General features: G+C 41.1%; 2 protein-coding genes across 3 annotated transcripts in view; both read right to left on the minus strand.

The window, feature by feature from the left end:
* Nucleotides 1-5,039, minus strand: part of LOC310925199 (neurobeachin-like) — a gene marked incomplete at both ends in the record, with an annotated part of 330,054 nt that extends 325,015 nt beyond the window's left edge. The window contains one exon of the mRNA XM_083887081.1: nucleotides 4,746-5,039. Coding sequence (XP_083743207.1) covers nucleotides 4,746-5,039 — 294 coding nt within the window. The remainder of the gene's footprint in view (nucleotides 1-4,745) is intronic.
* Nucleotides 5,040-8,550: 3,511 nt separating this feature from the next.
* Nucleotides 8,551-21,903, minus strand: part of stard13b (StAR related lipid transfer domain containing 13b) — a gene marked incomplete at its 5' end in the record, with an annotated part of 125,996 nt that continues 112,643 nt past the window's right edge. For both annotated transcript variants that reach the window (XM_083886270.1, XM_083886271.1), the window contains 12 exons: nucleotides 8,551-9,399; nucleotides 9,524-9,700; nucleotides 9,792-10,009; nucleotides 10,770-10,991; nucleotides 11,088-11,202; nucleotides 12,416-12,629; nucleotides 12,823-13,021; nucleotides 13,256-13,415; nucleotides 14,509-14,679; nucleotides 14,774-16,107; nucleotides 17,535-17,598; nucleotides 20,691-20,772. In XM_083886270.1, the coding sequence (XP_083742396.1) occupies nucleotides 9,282-9,399; nucleotides 9,524-9,700; nucleotides 9,792-10,009; nucleotides 10,770-10,991; nucleotides 11,088-11,202; nucleotides 12,416-12,629; nucleotides 12,823-13,021; nucleotides 13,256-13,415; nucleotides 14,509-14,679; nucleotides 14,774-16,107; nucleotides 17,535-17,598; nucleotides 20,691-20,772 (3,074 nt within the window). In that variant the 3' untranslated portion in view covers nucleotides 8,551-9,281. The remainder of the gene's footprint in view (nucleotides 9,400-9,523; nucleotides 9,701-9,791; nucleotides 10,010-10,769; nucleotides 10,992-11,087; nucleotides 11,203-12,415; nucleotides 12,630-12,822; nucleotides 13,022-13,255; nucleotides 13,416-14,508; nucleotides 14,680-14,773; nucleotides 16,108-17,534; nucleotides 17,599-20,690; nucleotides 20,773-21,903) is intronic.

The raw sequence follows: 21,903 nt of genomic DNA on the forward strand, positions 1-21,903 counted from the left end.
AGATCGCGTTTAATCAAAGGCATTAACAGACAAACAAGGCTGAGAGACACTGATGGTCTCGAATCGATGGGTCATCGTGATGAAGCAGAAAGGAGAAATGTCTCAGATAAGATCTGTGTCTGGTGGATATTAGAGCACAGATAATGAGACAAAAATGTGGGCAAACGTGTAGAAAATAAGATCATGATCACGAGTAGAAACTGAGAAGTGATTGACCTGATCTGTCGATCTGCTGAGAACTGGGGTTTACTATTCATGACAGGACAGTGAACGCATCACACAGGTGGATGTTATCCTTTTCCTCCACAATGACTCAAAATAAACCACCATGGTTGGATTGTGTTAATAGTTATCAGTGGTCACAGTTCAACAAGAATTAATCTTCTTCTTTTTTCGGCTTCTCCCTTTAGGTGTCGCCACAGCGGATCTTCTGTTACACCAACTGTTCTTATGGTCTCTTTCACAACACCAATGAACCTTATCTGTGGTCTCTCCTTTGTCCAATATAGTCCCTATCTAAACCATCTCAACCTTGCTTCTCTGACTTTATCTCCAAGTCGAACAATGCCAAACTGCAGATCTAGATTAAAAAGACATCGATTTTTGAAAAACATGCGTTAATCTCCAAAATTTAGTAAAAGAAATGTCTAAAATCTAGTTCTGGGCACGTTAATGCGTTAACAACGGTTCGCGGTGGTTAACGGTGGTTAAAGGCGTCAACGTTAACGCACATTAACGCATGGCGCGTTTCCATGACGACTGACTGGAGAAAGACACGCGTGACGTCATGTTTACGTGACTCCTGATTGTTAAAATGAGTCTCTAAAGTGACTCTAAACTTTAAAAACAGAGGCACACATACGCAGTACACAGGTACGCTGCTCATGTTTAGCGCTGCTCTTTTCGTTTGATAAACAGACCGCTCCAGTTCCACTGTAGGCGCTAAAGGAGCTAGCGCAGCTAACAGAGCTAACTGTTAAACGGTGGCTGGGCTCCGGTGCCGCGGGACATAAACATGACATTGCGCGTGTCTTGTCAGTCGTCATGGAAACGCGTCATGCGTTAATGTGTGTTAGCGTTGACGCCGTAAGTGGCGGTTAAAGTTCCCGGCACTACTAAAATCTCAATATTTAACAGAGGCTGTGTTTAGTGACAGATGCCGAAAGCTGCCGATCATGAGCCGAATCACAACCCGTTAAGTGGTATTTAAGTACTGAACGATTCTGCGAACAAACCTTTTTAAAACAGATTCCTATGATTCATTAACACCCAAAACAACTGCTTTACAAGTCATTAGTTTGTGTGTCACGCTATGACGACCTGGCCCACGTTGAGGATGTACTATGAAGTAATGGAAAGCGTTGTGACTTTTACCAAACTGAGCAGGGTAGAGTCGAGTAGTGCTAGATCTGTACAATGGAAAATTGCCATAACTGTGCAAAGTATTTTGTCAGTCTCACACAAAACGTCCAAGATTGGACATTTAGGTTCTGGTTGGGTTCAGTCGACACACTCAAGGACGTGGTCAGAGAAATTATTGTGTAATCTCTCCTCAAGATAATTGGTGACAGAAAGAATGAGGTGGACTTCACGGTGCTGCATCTTTTCCACCTTCCCAGTGACAAGTGTGAGAGGACACAGTGTGAGAGGATCCAGCTACAGCAGTGCTACTACGCTCCTGTCTGAACATGCCACGGGCTACAATTTGTCCTACTCTCCAAAGTGGATTTCAGTTGTGCCAGAACAAGTCGTAATTAATCTCCTGTGTGCCGCGAAGGAGAAGCCAGCGACTGCAAACATGCTCTGCTGTTGCACTTGAGCGACTGGTCGCAGCAGAATGTGGGAGCTGGTGCAACACGCTCTCTTTACACGGTGTTAAATTGTAACAACAGAGGAAACTGCCCTCATTTGCCAAACCCAGACTAACTATGGCCTCAAATCCCCAAACCTCTCCGAGTCGACACTTCATTACTTCTCATTCTCCTCTTATTTCGCAGCAACAATGGGGAGAAAAGGCATCAGTGAAGTGCTCCCTGGGTTGATATTACTGCAGCGAGGGTAACCGTCCCATAAGTTCTCTTACTTCAGTTAAAAGTGGACACACAAAAAGGTTCATTAAAGTCTGCATTGATCAGCCACCATATCTTACCAACAGCTGGAGTCTCCGTCATTCTTCAACATAAATTAAATTTGACGTACTGTATATATATTCCATTTATAATCTCTTACCAGTGAGACCAAGCACTCGTGTAGCACTTTTAAAGTTCTGTGTTTGAGTCTGAGTCATTAAAGAGAAGGATTCCAAGTTGAGTCCCCAAGTGTTCCGAGTCACCAAAGACAAGTCCGAGTTAAGTCCCCCATGTGCTGAGTCACCGAAGAAAAGACTTATTCAAGGTCTCAGTGTTCCGAGTCACCAAAGAACAAAGTTTAAACAAAGTCTACATTGTGCAGAGTCGTGGAAGAAATGTCCTGGTCAAGTCCAGAGTGTTCCGAGTCACCAAAGACAAGTCTAAGTTAAGTCCACTGTGTGCTTAAACACAATTTATACTCCTGCGTAAAGGTGCTATACGTCGGTTGCAGAGTAGGAGCTGATCACCGCCGACAACGTCGCTGCCAAACTATAAATACGTCATATCTTAATACACAAACCACATGTTTAGACTCTAAATCAGGGGTTCTCAAAGTTTTGATACCTGAGGGCCATTTTAGGAACCCAAATTTGGACTGAGGGCCACCAAAGAAAAGAAAAGGAAAAAAAAAATAAAGAAATCCCATTTGTAATCATTTTAATGACCAGATTGCAGTTCTACCGTTTACACTTATTGGTCTGTATCCAGTAATGTCCAATAAACATTTAACAAACTTAGTACCTCCTGGATTAAAACTATCAAATGTAATTCATTGTGGGCCGCCAGAAATGTTTTTGCGGGCCGCCATTGGCCCCCGGGCCGCACTTTGAGAACCAATGCTCTAAATGGCTAATTTCTCGCCTCAAATTATCATAAAACTGTGTTCCGGGACACAGAAAAATATTTATTTCTCGGACGCCATTGCTCACTGTAGCCAGAAACACAACAACCTTGCATAGGGACCCCTACTGATCGAGCAGGGAAATTGCAGTGCGTATCCGGCACCACCACGGAGAACTATGAAGGCTCGAGGGGACGCAGTCGGGGAAGTATCAAGTCCAGAGTGTTGTTCCAAGTCACCAAAGACAAGTTTAAGTTAAGTCCCCCGTGTGCTGAGTCACTGAAGACATGTCTTAGTCCAGAGTGTTCTCGAGTCACCAAAGACAGGTCTATGTTAGGTAATAAAGAGTGTCCCCCAGAGCACTGCGTCAAAGTCGTCAAATAAAAGTCAAAGTTTTCTAGACAGATTAAGTCCCCGGTGTTTTGCGTTACCAAAGAAAAGTCCAAGTCAAGTCCATGGAGTTGAGAAGAAATGTCCGAATTGAGTCCCCAGGGTTCGGAGTCACCAGAGAAAAATCAGATGTAGAAGTATTGAACTATTGATACTGAACTATTTTGATAATCGATAATTGGTTTGAAGCTTTATTCATGATTAAAACAATATTTCTGATTGTTTTAGCTTCTTAAATGTGAATATTTTCTTTGCTTCTTTACTCCACATAAACAAAGAAATCATTCAAACATTCGAATCATTTTGGTTTGTGGACAAAACAAGACTTTCGAGAACATCATCATTTCCAGGTTTGACAAACATTGATCTACGTTTTTTTAACATTTTATGAACTAAGCGATTCATCAATTCATTGAGAAAATAATCGACAGATTAATCCATTACCAACATAATCGTTAGTTGCAGCTCTAGTTAAGTCTCCAGTGCTTTAAGTTAAGAAAAGTCAGAGTTCAAATTGACCAAGGAAACGTCTAAGTCCTGACCCCAGATTTCTGAGTGAAATTCCCCAAAAGAAAAGTTGGATTCAAGTCCACAATCTGCAGTGTTCTGATTGTGAATAACCAAAGACAATCAGAGATGAGTCAGAGTTACGTCTCCAGATTTCAAAATGACCAAAGAAAAGTCCCAATTCCAGTCCTCAGTCATCTGAGTCTGAGTCACCAAAGAAAAGTCTGATCCAAACCCTCATTCAGGATCGAGCTGCACAGAGTTGAGTCACCTCAGAAAGGTCATCGATTTTTACCAGCAAACACAGATCGATCCTGTTGAACTTCAAAACTGTAACCTGATTTTGTGTTAATATCACTTTGTGAATGAATGAATGTATGTGTGAGATGTTCAGTGTATAGTTTCTCACATACAGTTTCCTGTACACGTGAGAATATAAAAAAAAAAAAACACACACACAAACACATACTTTTACCATTTAGTGTATACTGTACGCTAAAGAGTATTCCTTCCTCCAAGAACCGAGCAATAATTCAATTACAGAGCATTTGTCAAGTTCAATATCACAACACTAAAGCATCGATGTTGATGAATGACGTCCATAAATTAGATTAAAAGCACCAAATAAATTATTTCTTCAACTTTCCCTCAGGAGCAAAACGTTATCCTTAAATAAATGACTTGTGGTCTGATTTTTAAACTTTTTTTCTATTAACATTTTTGGCCATATTTGTGTATATTTTCAAATGCCTGAAGCGAATCAATAAAAAAAATAAATCTAATTTTATATCGCGTTGAATTGTCATTGAATAACATTGAGCAGAAGCTTCCACAGTCATGAAGTGACAAAAGCAGAATATTCATCTAAATCCACTCACCAGGTTCAGAACAGTCTCCACAGTGTCCCGGTTGTTCACCTCTCCGACCTGAATGAGTCCGGCGAGGACCGCGAATTTCATCCTGATATTCCGGATTGGCAGCGACGGATTGATAATCCCAGGCGGGAGAAGCAGCGGAGAAGCAGCAGCAGCAGAAGCAGCAGCAGCAGCGCCGGGCATCACCATCGTCTCCTCTGCGGGGACACGAGCCCCGTGCTGCCGGTGACCTGGACGGTGCGAGAGCGACAGCGAGCCCGGCATCATCGCTGCTGTCACCGGCGTCTCGCTCGTCATCTCGTCCACCTGCACCGGGGATTAAAAAAAAAGAAAGAAAGAAAATCCGTGTGAGGAGAAGAAGAGACTCCGAGGAAAAGTGTGATGGTTTGAATGATGACAAACAAAAACAAAACACTGACAAGAGAATATTCTCTTTCTTCTTCTTCTCTTCAGATTAATCCACTCTTCATGTGTGAGATGTCGATGAACTGACCCACCGTGTGTGTGTGTGCGTGTGTTTGACTGTGTGTTGCTCACTTTGTCTGTGTTGCTGCCCCCTGTCGGCGAGTCCACTCTATCTTTCTTTTTTTTTTCTTTTAGAATATTATGAGTAAATAAAATCAATAAATAATTTATAATTTTAAAATGTACAATCTAAGAGATGAACATACTCTAATTTGGCAGATAATGAAGATAAAATTAAAACATTTTATACGTGTACAATCACCTGGTTGTATGAATTATGCCTTTTTCGTTACGCCAAAATATGTTGTATTTACTGTTATATGTTGGGCCACCTATGTTTGTAAGACATGCTAAAGTCTGACTATTTGGTCAAATTTTGGACGAAATGCTATAGTCTGACTTTTTGGTCAAATTCTGGACAACATGCTATAGTCTGACTTTTTGGTAAATTTTGGACGACATGCTGTAGGATTACTTTTTGGTAAGAAACTGTTATATTTTTACGTTGTGTTCCATTAACATCGGAAGTCGAAAAATGTTGTAGAAATCGGCAAAAAACATGGCCGCGTTCCTATCTCTAGCTAGCCCTTTTTTTGTGATGAAAGTGATGTCACCACCAAGTTTATCGCATCACGAGAAGCTGTTGTTAAAATAAAATGCGATACGTGATATTTTGAGCACACAAGACGCGGAGCTTCCTGAGTTAGATATCCGACTTCCAACTTGGAAATTCCAACTTCTGACGACAAATAGAACAGATTATTTTATCGGGGGCAGCCAATTCGGGCCAACATGTTTTTACAGTAGCCTACAATGGACAAACTATGAACGCTGCATAGATTCTCCCCCTTTAAATTTGCACCTTTTTAAACTTGACATATTCATTTCAGAATTCTAAAAAATAGTGACTATTCTGAGAAAGAAAATGTACTCTGTCGATTTGGGAGCCCCCTAGTGGCTGCTTGTTTTGTTTATAGGCAGGTTTGGCCCCGACTCAATGAAAACGTTAACATTTGGAGCACACACAGACGATTTCTCAGTTTTTCTGTTACATTTCTTAAGTTTGACTTCTTTCTCCGTCCATATTTTGTAAATTCAGTAACAGTTGGGCAACAACCCTGACTGAGATTACATTTTACGACTGATCTGCGTCAGCACGGATTCAGAGGTAGAAATGCTGCCAGGTTTGGTGCAGCTGTATATATATTATATTTTATGTACTGCACATTAAATGAATTTCATTTGATGCAATGCTACACGGAATAATTGATAATCACATCATTTTGCCCACTCAGAATGTGAGAAAAGGAAGAGTAATTTAATATTTTGACAAATGGAAGAGCATCTTAATTTCCAGTCGTGATCAAATTAGTCACAAACACTTAAAGCTATCATTACAAGAATGGATTGCATGTTTTTATTCTCCCGTTTCAGCATAGCAATGTATTTAATAATATCTTTTTATATCCACAAGAATCATGACAACATAAATGGCTGGAAGAATATTAATAAAGGCTCATTTGTCTGGTTATCTGCAACCGAAAGGCAGGGAATTTGATACAGAAGAGATGATTGATGATTTCCATGGTGTTTGTTTTGGTTTGAATGATCACTTTACTTTCATAATCATGTCTGAACTGATACTTTACCTCAGTCAGGTCCTGAATTAATCCCAATAGGTTCATATTTTTTTGTCCTACGTAGGATAAGATACAGTAAAAATGAAAGAAAGAGCCATCTAGTGGAGAAAAATGACATTGTGTTTGTGCTGGAAGGCTAGACTAAAGACTTATAAAGTAAAGGAGGGGGAGAAAAAGAATACATTAGCAGGGAAACAGAACAGATGCTTCAACACAGCTGCTCTATACTGTACAATTACTGTAACCTGCAATTAATTATAACTGCAATTACCTACATCAGGGACTGTTAAGTCAGCAAGTATAGCACATGCAATGTACATCCCACATTACAAAAATAAATGTGCTGGTCTCAAGAGATGACAGAATTATAATTAACTATGTTCTTGACAAGTGCAAGTAGAGTTTCATTTGCTCTAATTTAGCACATTTCATTTTATCTATGCTGTCACTTTACTGCTACATATCACACTTCTTTTTTTATTCTTATTTTAAATTAAGACTTTTTAAGATTCTTATTTTACCGATAGCATGCTTAATTGTCTTCATTGTGCATTGTTTGCATAGTTATAAGTGTCCTTATGCTGCTACAACTCACAACTAATCTACTGCAATTATAATCAGCCATATCCTTAACAGGTACATAAGCTAATTAATTAGCTTAGTAAATGTACAAGGTCACTACTATTTTTTTTAACACTTTTTAACAATATTATTTTAAGACTCTTATTTATTTTATCTATAACATTTTTATTGCGTTAACCATGTATTGTTTGACTAACATTTTAAATGTCCTAAGTCACAAATTTCCACTCAGGGGTTCTAGCTACCTACCTAGCTAGCTAGCTAGCTAGCTTGCACTTGCTAGCTAGCTCCCTAATTAACGTTATATGGTTGTATTTGTATTGTTATCAGTACACAAACGTTTATCTTTCCTTGTTTATCCATCTATCTGCTAGCTAACAAGCTACAGATGCGAATTTTAAACTGTTTTTAGGTTTTTAAATCGATAGAAAAAAAGAAACAGTAAATACTGGAGTTCACCAAACTCACCAAACTTCAACTAAATGTGTCCAGTTTGTGGTATTTTGAAATGTTTAGGCAGGAAAAGCTCAGGTGTCGTTGATCATATTAACACAACATGTAATACTGAACTCAGCTGTCACTAATTTGATTAATTACAACTGTGAGCTGTCAAAATGGCCGCTGTGTGCAAAGGAAATGAAAAGCTATGGGAGATTTTGGGACCAATATGTTCTCTACAAATGTCAACAAAACACAAAATAAATAGATATATCATTGGGAGGAATAGTGTTAAGATACTCCCAGAGAGTTGTGAGTCAACAACATGTACAAAAACCTTAGTTAGTACAGTTACTAATAGGCATAAAGGTGTTTTTAACGATTATTTTTACCACTTTTTACCAAATGTGGACTCCCAATGTTGTGCTTCCACCAAATGGCCAGTAGAGGTCCCCATCATCCCAGAGCACAGAAAATTATGTTTTTAGTGTAATTAATAATAATAATAATAATAATAATAATAATAATAATGCATTATTCTTCATATTCAAAATAAATGCACACCCATTTAGACAAATAATGGATTTATGATAAGAATATGTTTCATATTTTTTGTTTATTAAAAAAATGATGTCTCTTGTTTTGACACGGCACAGAACAGTACCATAAAGCAGGTATGATCGAGTCACACCTTAAGTCAGTCTTTCCAGAACCGTAGGAGGTCGAGGTTCAACAATAAAATAACACCCATTGAAAAAAACAAAACAAATAATAATAATAATAATAATAATAATAATGGCAATACTGAAGCAAAGTAAAACCAGTTTACAACTTTGTACCATATGAATTACAGGAAGGCTGGCACCATGAATTAATCAATATATAGGAAATTAACAAAAGGTACTTTTTTTATATATCCCGTCACATATATACAATAGATACATCTTGTTTGCATTTACAGCATATATTCACACACACACACACACACACACACACATATATATTTACATACACTTCAGTGTACAACATAATAATTATAGCTTTAAATCTCAGATGAAAGGATGAATGACTGAATGAAAGAATAACAAAGCTTCCCGGAAGCGTTTAAGAGCTTGAATGTCGTAGACATTGTAGATTATAGCGACAGTAATACAATAACATTATCAAAGATAATAATTATTAAAATAATAATAATATACATGTATGTTTAGCAATATTAAGGTAAATAAACTCCTAATGCTAACAATATTGGCAGGATGATTAATTTCCCGATAAGTAATTATGGTCAACACCTACATACGACTCGTTCTCTCTCTCTTTTTTTTTTTAAATCGCTGTGCAAGAACAAATGATTTTCAAATAAACTGTGCTTTTTTTCTGGGGTCCAGTCGATGATTTGACTCTGAGAGAGTATTTAGATTTTGGTCTCTGGTCCGTCTGTGATCAGGGGCTGAAAGGAATTGCGGATCCTGGCAACTTCTGCGGCACAAAGGTGACCAAAGGCTTTGTTGTACCAGTCCGGAGTCCTCCCTCTGAAATCAAATAAATCAGAATCAACCATGTGTTTTCAGTGATTTCACCAATTTTGAGGTTGGATCTGATGAATCCCTGTGAGCACAGCGCATAGAATCGACTAACAGATCACTCAGGACTTACTTTAAGTCCACTCTGCAGATGTGAGTTAGTCTGGACTTCCCAGAGCCACAAGGCTCCAGCAGGTAGTTGGACTCCAGGACAATAGCTCGTACCGCTCCGATGGAAGGACAATCCTCATGCTCTATGGACACAGAAACCAGGGAGCAGGCACCTTTGGGCAAGTCTGTCCTCCATGACCTTTAATAACACCAAGAAAGAGATTGAGTGTTTGCTCTGAAAGAAAATAAATCTCAAACTACTCGTGAACAAAGCTAAGGTAATGTGTTACCTCAGAACCACAAAGTCCCTGCTGGGGTGCGGCGGCATGCGGTTGAGGACGTACTGAAACAGTTCAGTCTGCTTGTCCAGGGTCTCGCACACTTTCCACTGCAGCAGGTCGACGTCCCACAGGTGGCGCTCTCGCAGCACCCGATTGAGCACGACAGACGGCGGCGCCTCCACCTCCACAGACACTCGCCAACGTCTTAAAGGATTCCCGTCTCCCACCTGAATCGCACACAAAGGCACAGGTTACGCTTATTTTGATCAGTATTGTAACCTGCACCATAGAGTCCATAGAGAAAACCCTCAATTTTAAATCACAGCACAGTTGATCATCCACTGCTTCCTCAAATGTGCTCTCCTGTGATTTCGGTGTTTAAAACATATTTTTTGGGTTTATTTAGCTGGAATAAACTTACCAAATGAGACACCAGTAGACAAGCAGCTGTGAGCTAAAACAGATTTCTCTATGGAATTTGGTGCAGCAGCATATATGCGTTTCTAGCCTAAGCAGCCTCAAATAATATATGTCACTTAAAGGTGCATTATGTAATAAATTTAAATCAACTGTCCATAAAATCCTCCTAATATGTCACAGAGACTCAGGAATAATGTTCATATAACAAACTGAACTCACCAACAACAACAGTACAGACAAAATATTTGCATTAAAAAAATATTTTGCAGACTGCAAATCATGTTTTGGCACGTGGCGCCACCTACCGCCGTCTACCAATCATTGCAGTCAGTAGAGTCTCAGCTACCGAGCAACCATGGGTTGCCAGTTATGTCAGAAAACGAAACCTTAAAGACCTCAGTATTTTGAATTTGAATGTAGTAACTGTCTTTGGCCACATTCTTACATATGACACCTTTAAGCAGATGTTGAGTTTATTGTTAGCCTTTTTTTAAGTGGCCAAAATAGCTTTTTCCCAAAAACCTGAACTATACCTTTAACTATTTAACCATGGTAAGAAGCACAAACCTTCTTGTAGTAGAGCTCTGTGTTGTCAGAGCTGCTGCACGACACCCAGTATTTGGACTTTTCCCGGGCCTCTTTGACCAGGTTCTGTAGCCTCCCCTCCATGTGCGTTTGGTACGTGCCGTCGTCGTCCTCCAGCTGCTTGCACAGGTCGAAAATCGTCGGCGCGTGCAAGTCGGCCTCCACGTACGAATTACGCGACTGAGTGACCATCTCGTGGGGGATCTGATTGGCGAAATCAAAAGCAGGAAGTAAGACTCACAGCAGCGTCATACGGAGGCCGGCGGTATCTCGCTGCACGTCGACTGCAGCTTCTTGTACCTCAAAGAGACGATTGCACTCGACGATCATATGAGCGAGACCCTGCGTCGCTGCCAAGTTCTCATTCAGATCTTTCTGATCCGGCCGGCCGGTGGCGTACTTCTTCTGCATGGCCCTGAGGATTAGAGAGAGAGAGAGAGAGAGAGAGAGAACTTATTAAGCCAGAACGAGTCCCAGGGTCATCGCGCTCACAAAAACACAGTATATAAACCCTTCCTCCGCTCTGCAGGACACTCTTTTGATCCCCACAGCAATAATTTCAACATGGTAAATTAGAGAGCTTAGCTTTGTTTGTACACAGCATGAACTCGTAAAAAAAAGAGAGTCGTGTCCTTTTAAACGTGGGCCAGAGAGACAGTAATCTACTGCACCGCTGAGAGCTAAGACTCTGTAAGCCCTTTATGTTTGTCTTTATGGAGTCAAAGGTGAAGGTAATCATACAGGAAGTAGCAGGCTAATGCATAACGTGCGTCCTCTTCGTTAGTCTGCAGAATGGAAGGAAGTCTGAGGATGTTTGTGATGCAGTGGTCACTGCAAACGCAACTTCTTGCATCGCGAGATGACTATTTTCTGATGTTTTTGTGCTATTTATGTTCACAAAAACTCTGTAGATCAGCGTTTCTCAGACCTTCTATCCAAACACCACCTGAGGTTTTCACGTCATTGTATGAGGTGAAGTCTTCGCCAAGTGTTCGTGCTTTGACTTTGTATATAAAGTATTTCTGTGCAAAAGGCTAACGCACGTTAATGCGCGTTAACGCACGACACGTTTCCATGACGACTGACCAGAAATAGATGCGCATGACCTCATGTTTACGTGCCGCGAAGCGTACTGTCTAACACAGCCTCTGTTAAATATGGAGATCTTAGTAGTGCTGGCAATGTTAACCGCCGCTAACGGCATCAACGTTAACGCACATTAATGCATGACGCGTTTCCATGACGGCTGACCGATAAAGACACGCGTGACGTCATGTTTATGTGTCGCGGCACCAGAGTCTAGGCACCGTTTACCAGTGAGCTCGGTTAGCTGCATTAGCTCCTTTTAGCGCGCCTACAGTCGAACTGGAGCGGTCTGTTTATTAACGGAAACAAATAACTAGTGCACCTGTGTAACTGCGTATGTGTGCCTCTGTTTTTAGAGTTAAGCGTTACTTTAGGGTTAGGGTTTCATTTTAACAATCGGGAGTCACGTCTTTCCCCGGTCAGTCGCCATGGAATCGCATCATTCGTTAATGTTGACACCGTTAAACGCCGCTAACGTTTAACAGCACTGACGTAAAGTTGAAAACTTGCAGCATTACGTTGGGGGGGGGGGGAGAATGTACCTGGGTGAGAGATTGTCTTTCTTGAGTATGTTGAGATGGAAGAGCGATGGCGCCAGGCACACGGCGATGTTCATCGGCGTCATCTGGTTCTCTTCCACGGAGGACGTGACGTCGCTGAGGAAACAGAGCAGCGTCTGCAGAACCTCTCGGTTTTCGTCCGACATCAGCATAATGGCTGCCTGGACAGCCTGCAACCTTTGGTCCTTTGGCACATCTGCAAAACGCAGAAAATATGACTTAGAGAATCAGCAATCAGCTGAGTGTTTAACTGCCATTTTGTGGTTTTCCTTTATAGAAGCAGAATATGTTAGCAAGAGATTACCTGCCTGTATTTTGTCACAAAAAAGTGGTATTATCGAGCATGATATTATGCATAGTAAAAGGAAATATGTACAGTATGTTCTTACATTGGTAGATATGGAGGAAGGTCTCCCCCAGCTTGCTGGTGAGCAGAGGCTCAGGTAAATCCCTGAAGAACTGCTTCACCATGTCGGCCACGTCATACGCAGACTGATCCTCGTAGTTCACGTCATCCGGAGAGCTCTCGTTCATCTGCCTCAGAGCTTGAATCCGAGACTTCACCCCCGATTTACGAAAGAGGCCCACCTGGAGGCAAAACACGGGTGTGGATGTCAGCGGGACAGCTCGCGGTAACACGCAATGTCATTGTTTCCGCAGTTCCACTAAACGGATTTGTTACTACACCGTGTCAACCTTTGTGGCCTAAAAACCTAACACCGTGTTGTACACACACGATAAACACAACCATCTCTTACGTAACATTTGAACTGGAATGGAAGTCGAATGTAACCGGAGATCGTGTGTTTTGCTGGAACTGACCTGATCCAGACACTGGCTTCTGAGGTAGCGCAGAGCCTGCTGCAGGCCGAGGGGAAGTGGCTGACCAGAACGCTGTACGTGCACGATGAGAGGAACCCCGAACACGTTCTTATCCTTATAATCTGGTACCTTCATTCTCTTCATAAACTTTGGCACAGACCTAAGAGAAACGAGAACAAAAACATCTCTGAGCACTGGAGAGAATGCTGTCAATGCAAGAAAGAAAAGTATTCTCATTTAATAATCTTGCCTTAAACAATGGTTTGCATGAAATCCTGGTTTTGTGATTTTAAAGGGCTGAATCTAATGATTGTTGTCATCACCGATTAACCAGTCAATTATTTTCTCGATTAGTAGAGTAATCTTATGGGTGAATGTTGAAAATTGTTGATCCCCGTTTCTTCTCAAATGTCTTGTATTGTCCACAAAACAAAATTATTCCAGTTTAATGATTTCTTTGTTACATGGAGCAAAGAAACCAGAAAATATTAACATTTAAGAAGCTAAAAACCTATTTTAATTACAAAAAAAAACATTCAAAATGATTAATCTGGCATATGTGTCTTTAAAAAAGCAGGAGTCAGTGCACATCCGGCCTCAAGCTAGCTCATGCTAACTGAACTGGTGGTACTTCTGCAAACTAAAGCTGTGTCTGTTGTTGTTTTTGTTTTTTCACTGGACTTTTGTGTTTACTTAACACATGAGGGGTTAGTAACACACCATGGTTAACATTAGCTGTAGTCTGCTCTTTAATGAGGCTTTTGTGTGTCTTTAAAAAAGCAGGGGTCTGTTCACATCCAGCCTCAAGCTAGCTCATGCTAACAGGTGGTGGTTTGGCTGACGTTAGTTGTAGTCTGCTCTTTAACTGGGCTTTTGTGGGTCATTAACAAAGCAGAGGTTAGTAACACACAATGGTTAACATCAGTTATAGTCTGTACTTTAACTGGGCTTTTGTGTGTCGTAAACAAAGCAGGGTTCTGCTCATAGCTGTCATCATTAACGCTAGCTCATGCTAACAAGGCAGAGCTTAGCTAAGTATGCCATTGCTTGTGTCTGGCTGCTGAATTGTTGTCATTAAGTTGGAAATCATGTATGTAAACTTAATATGAAACAATTACAGCTTCGAACCAAAAGGGAATCTAGTTATATAATGTATTTTTTGGACAAAAATGTAAAAATCAACCCAGATAAAATCTTTGAATCATAAAGAAAACAATGCATTGAAAGTTGCACATTTGCAAGTTTAAACTTACCAAGTCCAACCATGTTTGTTGGACATGGAGAACTTCTCCATGATTGCAGTGAGACGCAGCAGAGAGAACTTCTGCAACAAGCTCAACTGTCCTGCTGACTGGTTGGTAATCTGCAGCGACGCCACGGAGTGACTGAGGCGATTAGATATCTGAAAGCTGGGCCATCGCAACCTGAGATGAAACAGCAGCGAAAAAGAAAATTATCTCTCTTGTTGTTCAAAGGAGATTTCTGTTTCACTTTCTTTTATATAAATAATTCTCTTACCGATTGGGTCGTGTGAGTGAAGCACCTACTCCAGAATCCCTTCGTTCCCTGAGCCTCGTCGATTCCGTCTCCAGTGATACTCGGTCTCTGTCCCCATCACTCGGTGTCGTCTGGCTCTCAGTGACTGAATTCCCCTCAAAGTCCAGTGTGATCTGACTGGAGGACTGGAGACCTACTGTATTTTCCCTCACACCATCCACCTGCAACATCCCTTCTCCTCCAGGTAACACATTCTTAGACCAGTGGTCCACGATCTGCTGAAGACCATTGACATGCAACAAGATATCGTCCAGGTGAGGGAAGAGGTCCTCCTTCTCCAGATCTATCAGGTCTCCAGTGCTGGCGTACAGATGTGAGCCGGGAACATTATCATACACACTGATGCGACTTCCTCTGGAGCTGCACTGGGTGACGGGCCTCGATGAAATGAGCGGTGAGTCCAGGTGCATGCTGCCTGTGTGCCAGTTTATAGAAGCTCCAATGGTTGGGGACAGGCTTTCTATAGAGAGTGCTTTTGGGAAGGTCCCTGGCTTGTGGTCTTTAGGAATGTGGACTACCAAGTCTTCATAGGAGCAAAATTCATTCCTGCGATTTTCTTCTGCCACTTTATTCACCTGCGTGTCTGAAAAGATGTCTACGTCCTCCAAATACATACCACTACGTTTGTAGTCAGACCGATGGGGCTTATGCTCTTTCAAGCTGGGCGAGCTGACGGCACTGCCACTGGAATGGCAGCTACCGTCACTGCTACACTGGGACGGAGGGACGTTATTGGACAATGGCTCTGGAGTCCCATCGTCTCCATTTAGGATTTCAACACAGTGCAGCGTCTTCAGTGTCCGGGCTTCCTGCTGTACCACCGGAGAACTGATGACTAGCGTCTTATGGGCGCTTGCCAGAGTTCCCCGAGAGCGAAGCGTTTCCATGCGCTTCAAGAAGTCTTTGGCGCGGGTGCGGCTCGTCTTGCCGTGCTTGTAGTGGGCAATGTCTTTGGGGATGTGAGGCATTGTGAGGGCGGTGGAGTCCGGCATCGCCGCAGAGTCCGAGCAGGTGCGGTTGGAGCAGTCCGAGTCCTCTGTGCTGAGGCCGCGGTGACCGCTGCCCCCGCTGCTCTCGCTGTGCAAAGACGAGACCTCGGGCTCACTGAGGTCGGTCAGAACACTCTCACTGCTGGTGGTGGTCCTCAGAGGTACACTGTCCCTGAAGGGCTGGTCCTCTCTGTGGTCTCCCAGCAGACAGTCGATATCCTGTAACCTCGACCAGCGACGGCTGCTCCACTCAAAGGTCCATTTGTCGCTGATGGCAAACAGGTCTTCTTCATCAGAGTCTTCACTCTGGGGGAAAAACAGAGGACATTAGATGAGGTTTGTATTTATGGTCATCCAAAACTAATTTGTAGAATTTCTAATCACCCAATAGCCTTCAAACACGATTAGCAAACACAATGTACCAGAACACTGGAGAGATTGTTGCTGGAAATAGGCTTCTATACACCTATGTACATATTCCATTAAAAAACAGCTGTTTGCAGCGTTTATGGTCATCCAAAACTAAACTGTAGTATAATTAACTAGTCCTGGGTACTGCCCATGACGCATTTCCATGATGACTGAACGGAAAAAGAAGTGCTTGACATCATGTTTACGTGACTCCAGATTGTTAAAACGAGTCTCCTAAGTAACGCTAAACTTTAAAAACAGAGACACACATACACAGTACACAGGTATGTTGGTTATTTGTAGTGCTGCTCTTTTCGTTTAATAAACAGACCGCTCCAGTTTGACTTTAGGCGCGCTAACGGCGCTAAAGGAGCTAACGCAGCTAAAGGAGCTAACTGGTAAACGGTGAATGGACTCCGGTGCCGTGACACGTAAACATGACATCACGTGCATCTTTTTCTGGTCAGTTGTCATGGAAGCGCATAATGTGGGCGTTAGCGTTAACGCCGTTAACCGCCATTAATGTGCCGAGCACTATAAATGAACACAATCACACATGGTATGGAAATGGAATAACACAAAAATATATATTTTTTCAAACAAAATTTTACCTCTTTATGTGAAAAGAAAACCATGTTTAGAGTGTGCATTCACAGTGAGGCATGTTTAGCGTCACACACCGACAGAAACATAGGAAATTAAGGAAATCGCTAAAGGATGTGTCTGCTCGGAATTAATAAGATTATACAATCGGAGCACATTGATATAACACCAGACAAACCATTCCTTTCACTCGAATCCTTTTCCATAAATAGCCCAAGACATGAAAGGTCATAAATGTCACGCTGCAGCTAAATTACAGCGTTGGTGACTGATAAAAATCAAAGATACTCAGAAAGGGCTGAAGACAACAATGGGCGCGATTCTCAAATATCTTTTAATCTAGGTTAAACGGACAAGACCATTAGGCAAGTACACGCCGTAACTTAAACCCGTGTTCGTTTGTAAGTTACGACGACACCGATGTTCATCTTATATTATAGAAATGAAACCCAATCATATCTAGTGAAGTAATAACAAACCCCAAGAGGAACTTACTCTGTGTTGAATTTCAAAAAAAAACAAAAAACCATGACACCTTTTTTTTTTTGGTGTGAAACTCTAGTCTGAGTAATTTGTTCACACATGAATGAACAATCAGGGGATTAAAGTATATTATTTTAAGTGGATTTAGGCTCTGAAATGAAATAAAGTGCTGCGTCAAACTTTCACAGGAGCTTTGTCCTGATGTTCACGATCACAATCCACACGTCAGCACTTACTTTCTTCTTGGGAAGGTTCACGTCCAGTTTCATAGATGCACACTTGTTCAAGGTGTTGAGTCGCCTGAAACACAAACACACCAGGATGAAAAAGTGTTCTGATCAAACAGGAGAATAAAAAGAAGACCAGAACACAGAGCCTCTAACGAGCACTCTGGGACTAAAACCTCATCTCGGTTGCTATTTAAGTTTTAACCTGATCAGCCTTTGTTCTGGATGCACAACCAGACCCAGAGGGAAAAACGCTGTTTCCATTCATGCATTATCCTAAACCAGCTGGTAATTGTCAGATGTTCTGTTCTCTTTCACCCGTGGGTTGGATCTAATTGACAGTGGCTTGAAGGGTCATTTTCACAAAGGTGAATCTGAGGTCAGCAAGTGCTTTGGCCTCTTTTATCTGTCGGGCTAATCAGAGCCGGCTGTAGTGACTGTAATTTCACCAGAGACTATGCAAAAACTCTGTTGCTCTATGTGAACGGAAGACGATGGGAAAATGGGCATTTCCCTGAGGTTAATGTCAACAAAACATGATGTCAATTTTGTCAACGCGATTGTGGACGCCTCAAAATCCTCGATTAGATTCTTATGTGGGTTCACTTGAATTTCACTCATGACTCTTGAGTAGACATGATTTTGAGTGACGGCTTCTCTAGAATCTAAAGATATACGTTACCGTTCAAAAGTTTGTGGTCACCTATACAATTTGTTGCTGTTTTACGTTAAAAGTCACACTTTTATTCATCAAAAGAGTTGCACAATGAATAGAAAATATAGTCAAGACATTGACATGATTATAAATAATGATTTTTATAGCCTTCAAACTTTGCTTTCGTCAAAGAACCAACAAAACTGTTTTCATCTGTGCTAACATCATTGCACAAGGGTTTTCTGATCATCCAATAACCTTCTAACGCGATTAGCAAACACAATGTACCATTAGACAGAGTCTCTGCAGGTTTCAACAAGTCAAATTTAAGACTTTTTAAGACTTTTTATTAAGACCATAATGAATACAATTTAAGACCCATTTCACGTCCATACTGGCAAAAAAGTACAAAAGACATGAAGGAAAATTGGAGCCACAAATCTTTGAACTTGCACTTACTCATCTTATGCAAGCAATTCGGCTTAGCTGTGGGCTTACGTTAAGTTTTCTCACTGCTATGCTAAGTGATAACACACCGCGGCGCGAGCACGGCACACTAGCTAGTGCTCGACTTTAGTTCCATGTTGTAGTTACGTTATCGGCATCCTCAAAAATAGAAACATTTCAAAGAGAAACTGAAGTTTATGCACGTTTTAAATAAAAGTAACGTTAATAGATTTTTAAGACCTTTCAAAATAGTATTTAAGACCTTTTATGAGATTTTTGTCATTTTAAGGCCTTAAATTTAAATTATTGGATTTAAGACGTTTTAAGACTTTTTAAGGATACACTGATTAGATCACTGGAGAGATGGTTGCTGAAAATGTGCCTCTATACACCTATGTACATATGCCATTAAAAACCAGACGTTTGCAGCTAGAATAGTCGTTTACCACATTAACAATGTATAGAGCGTATTTATGACTAATTTAATGTTATATTTAATGTGCTTTTCCTTCAAAAATAAGGACATTTCTTAGTGATCCCAAGCTTTTGAACAGTAGTAGCCGTCAGTTCTCATATAGTCACTGGAAACTTAACTCCCTTGGAGACATTTTCAAGCATTGCAATACATAAACAATACAGCCACAGCCTTGGAACATGCGGTACGTGAGTCAAGGTTTCAACTGGGCTATATATATAAATAAATATATATATATATATATATATATATATACATAAATATAAATAACCGCATTAGAACTGTACAAGACCCAACATTAGCACAGAGGGGAAAAGGTGAGGAGCTACAGTAACACAGCTCACTACGCCTCGGCTTCTGACAAAAAGAAGCTAATTTGTGGTGAGATAATGACATGGTTCGACAGCGCCCGATATTGCGAGCAGTCGCTTTTCTCAGACTGAAGGTATTGTTCTGTGGCAGTTTAATGGCCTCAGACTGAGGATATGACTTCGCTGTAGAGCTGCAGATGAGACGAGGGATTAGACAGACAAGAAGTTCCCATGATTGTTACAGTAGATAGAAGGATTTCTGAGCCAGGGCCCCTTATTCCACAGGCCTAGAGAGTTTTGCAGTGCGGTTGCTATAACAGGAGGCTGTTCAGTCGGGGATCAGAGGGAGCGAGCGCTCACACATACATGAAATATCTACAAGTTTAGCTCCTATCAAGAGACACCGCGGGTCGGGGCGGTGTGTTTATTTTTGCAGCGTTTGTAACCGACAAACAAAGCCGTCCTTATGTTGCCATAGAGACGCTGGGAAGTCGGCGGACGAAATCACGTTGGAGGTGGAACTGTTTCCAATTGCGCTCTATTTATCTCATGGTCTGGTTTGGAATTCAGATGAGTTGCTTGGGGGTTGTTTAGAGTCACAGTATATTGAGGCGTGCGATGCGTCCCCTTCATGCTACTCCTGCTCGCCCCCTTCTGGACGGTCGCCATAGTTACCGGCGGTGTTGGTTAAATGAAGCGGCGTTTTTCACGGAGGCTTGGTCCAAAACCGTCCTGGTCTTTAAAGGAGTGATGTGGAACCACCAGTTATTGACTTTGTGTACTTTTATATTCTTTGCACTCTCTGGTAAATAAGGGCGGAGGGAGAGTCTGACCCAACTCAATAGTTGTCAAGCAGTTACATCAGAGGGAAATCAATGTTTGGATGAGGAGACTCTGGCCAAGGCTCTTTCATGCGTGACAGTTGAAGGACTGATGGAGATGGACTGAATTAATCAAATTACAAACTAGAGTAAGCGTTCAACCTCGACCAGAGCGGCTCATTTTCCCACAGTGTCGATACCGTTCCCCATCTCCCAAGGTTAGCGATTGATTTTTAAAACTAAAGTCTTGAATTTGGATCCAGATCACCACTAAACCTTGTAATTTCTTCCTTGGGCCATAATCAATATCCCCTTTAAATGTTTATCCAATTCAAGCCCACGCTTTTTGTGTAATGCTGCTTAAAAACAAACAGAAACGGCCAAATCGTAGCAAATGCATAGAAATGGGGTAAATGGTACTTGGTCTTGTTGACGTGAATGCAAAAGTCTGTCTACCTGCAAAGAGGTTCCACAAGATCTTTGTCCAGAAAGTCATGATCTCTCTTCACTGGAGAAATGTCGATTGGAAATTGGGAATCTGTGGGAAAAGAAACAGAAGTAGATTAGAGAGAGATCTGGAAACCACAAGCTTTTCCCAGACGAACACTGACGTGATGTGATGCTAACGAGAAGAGACGGACTTTGCCCAAATAATGACGGTAGCTCGAGGCTAACGCTGCGCTCTGGGTGTGTGGGCCTCCTCTTACATAACTTAAGAGACTGTATCCAGACCTTCTGAATCTGACATTCCACCACATTTATGTGAAGTCATTACGTTTCTTTATGAAAAGCAGAAGCAGCAGTGAGCACAGACTGTTCTTTGAGAGACATAATGTACCACAGACCTCTGAAACAACGCTATATCACACATTTCATCGTTTCAGTTCTCGTCATTAGTGTCTTTTCCAATTAAGAGAAAAGACTCTGACAAGTAAGATCTTGACATTTTTATGAGATGCATCTCAATATAAAGCTCATGATGTTTTTGTTTCGGGGTGGAGGGTTGTGCTTAGAAGATGACGTATGTTTCTTTTATTAACGGATTAATTTTGCATCATAAATGTGTTTTTATCGTAAATTATATCTCCTTCCATATCAACACAAACAAGTTTTATTTTAAAATTTGGTGAAATATATTCACAAACATAATTATTGTGACATCAAGGAGGAACATTTTGATATAAATATACTAAGTTTGAGACCGCTGCTCTGGAACTAACTAAAAATACAATATTTTTTTATATTCTAGCTGATAATGATCTGTACAAAAATACTTAGATGATGTGACTTTTTAATGTTAAAGGTGCCATATGTAAGAATGTGGCCAAAAACTGTTACTACATTTAAATTCAAAATACCGAGGTCTTTTAGGTTTCGTTTTCCGACGTAACTGGCAACCCGTGGTTGCTCGGCAGCTGAGACTCTACTGACTGCAATGATGCAATGCTTGTTGTTGGTGAGTTCAGTTTGTTATATGAACATTATTCCTGAGTCTCTGTGACATATTAGGAGGATTTTATGATTTATTACATAATGCACCTTTAAAAAAAGGATATTTACACACGTTAGAAACAATAAAATTGCCAATAAATATTGTCCAATACTGCCTGTAATACAAATAATGCGGCTTAAAAGCGAAGAATTGTTAACTTGTACATGGATGGAATAT

Source organism: Microchirus variegatus, assembly GCF_963457635.1.
Source record: "Microchirus variegatus genome assembly, chromosome: 3".
Lineage (NCBI taxonomy): Eukaryota > Metazoa > Chordata > Actinopteri > Pleuronectiformes > Soleidae > Microchirus > Microchirus variegatus.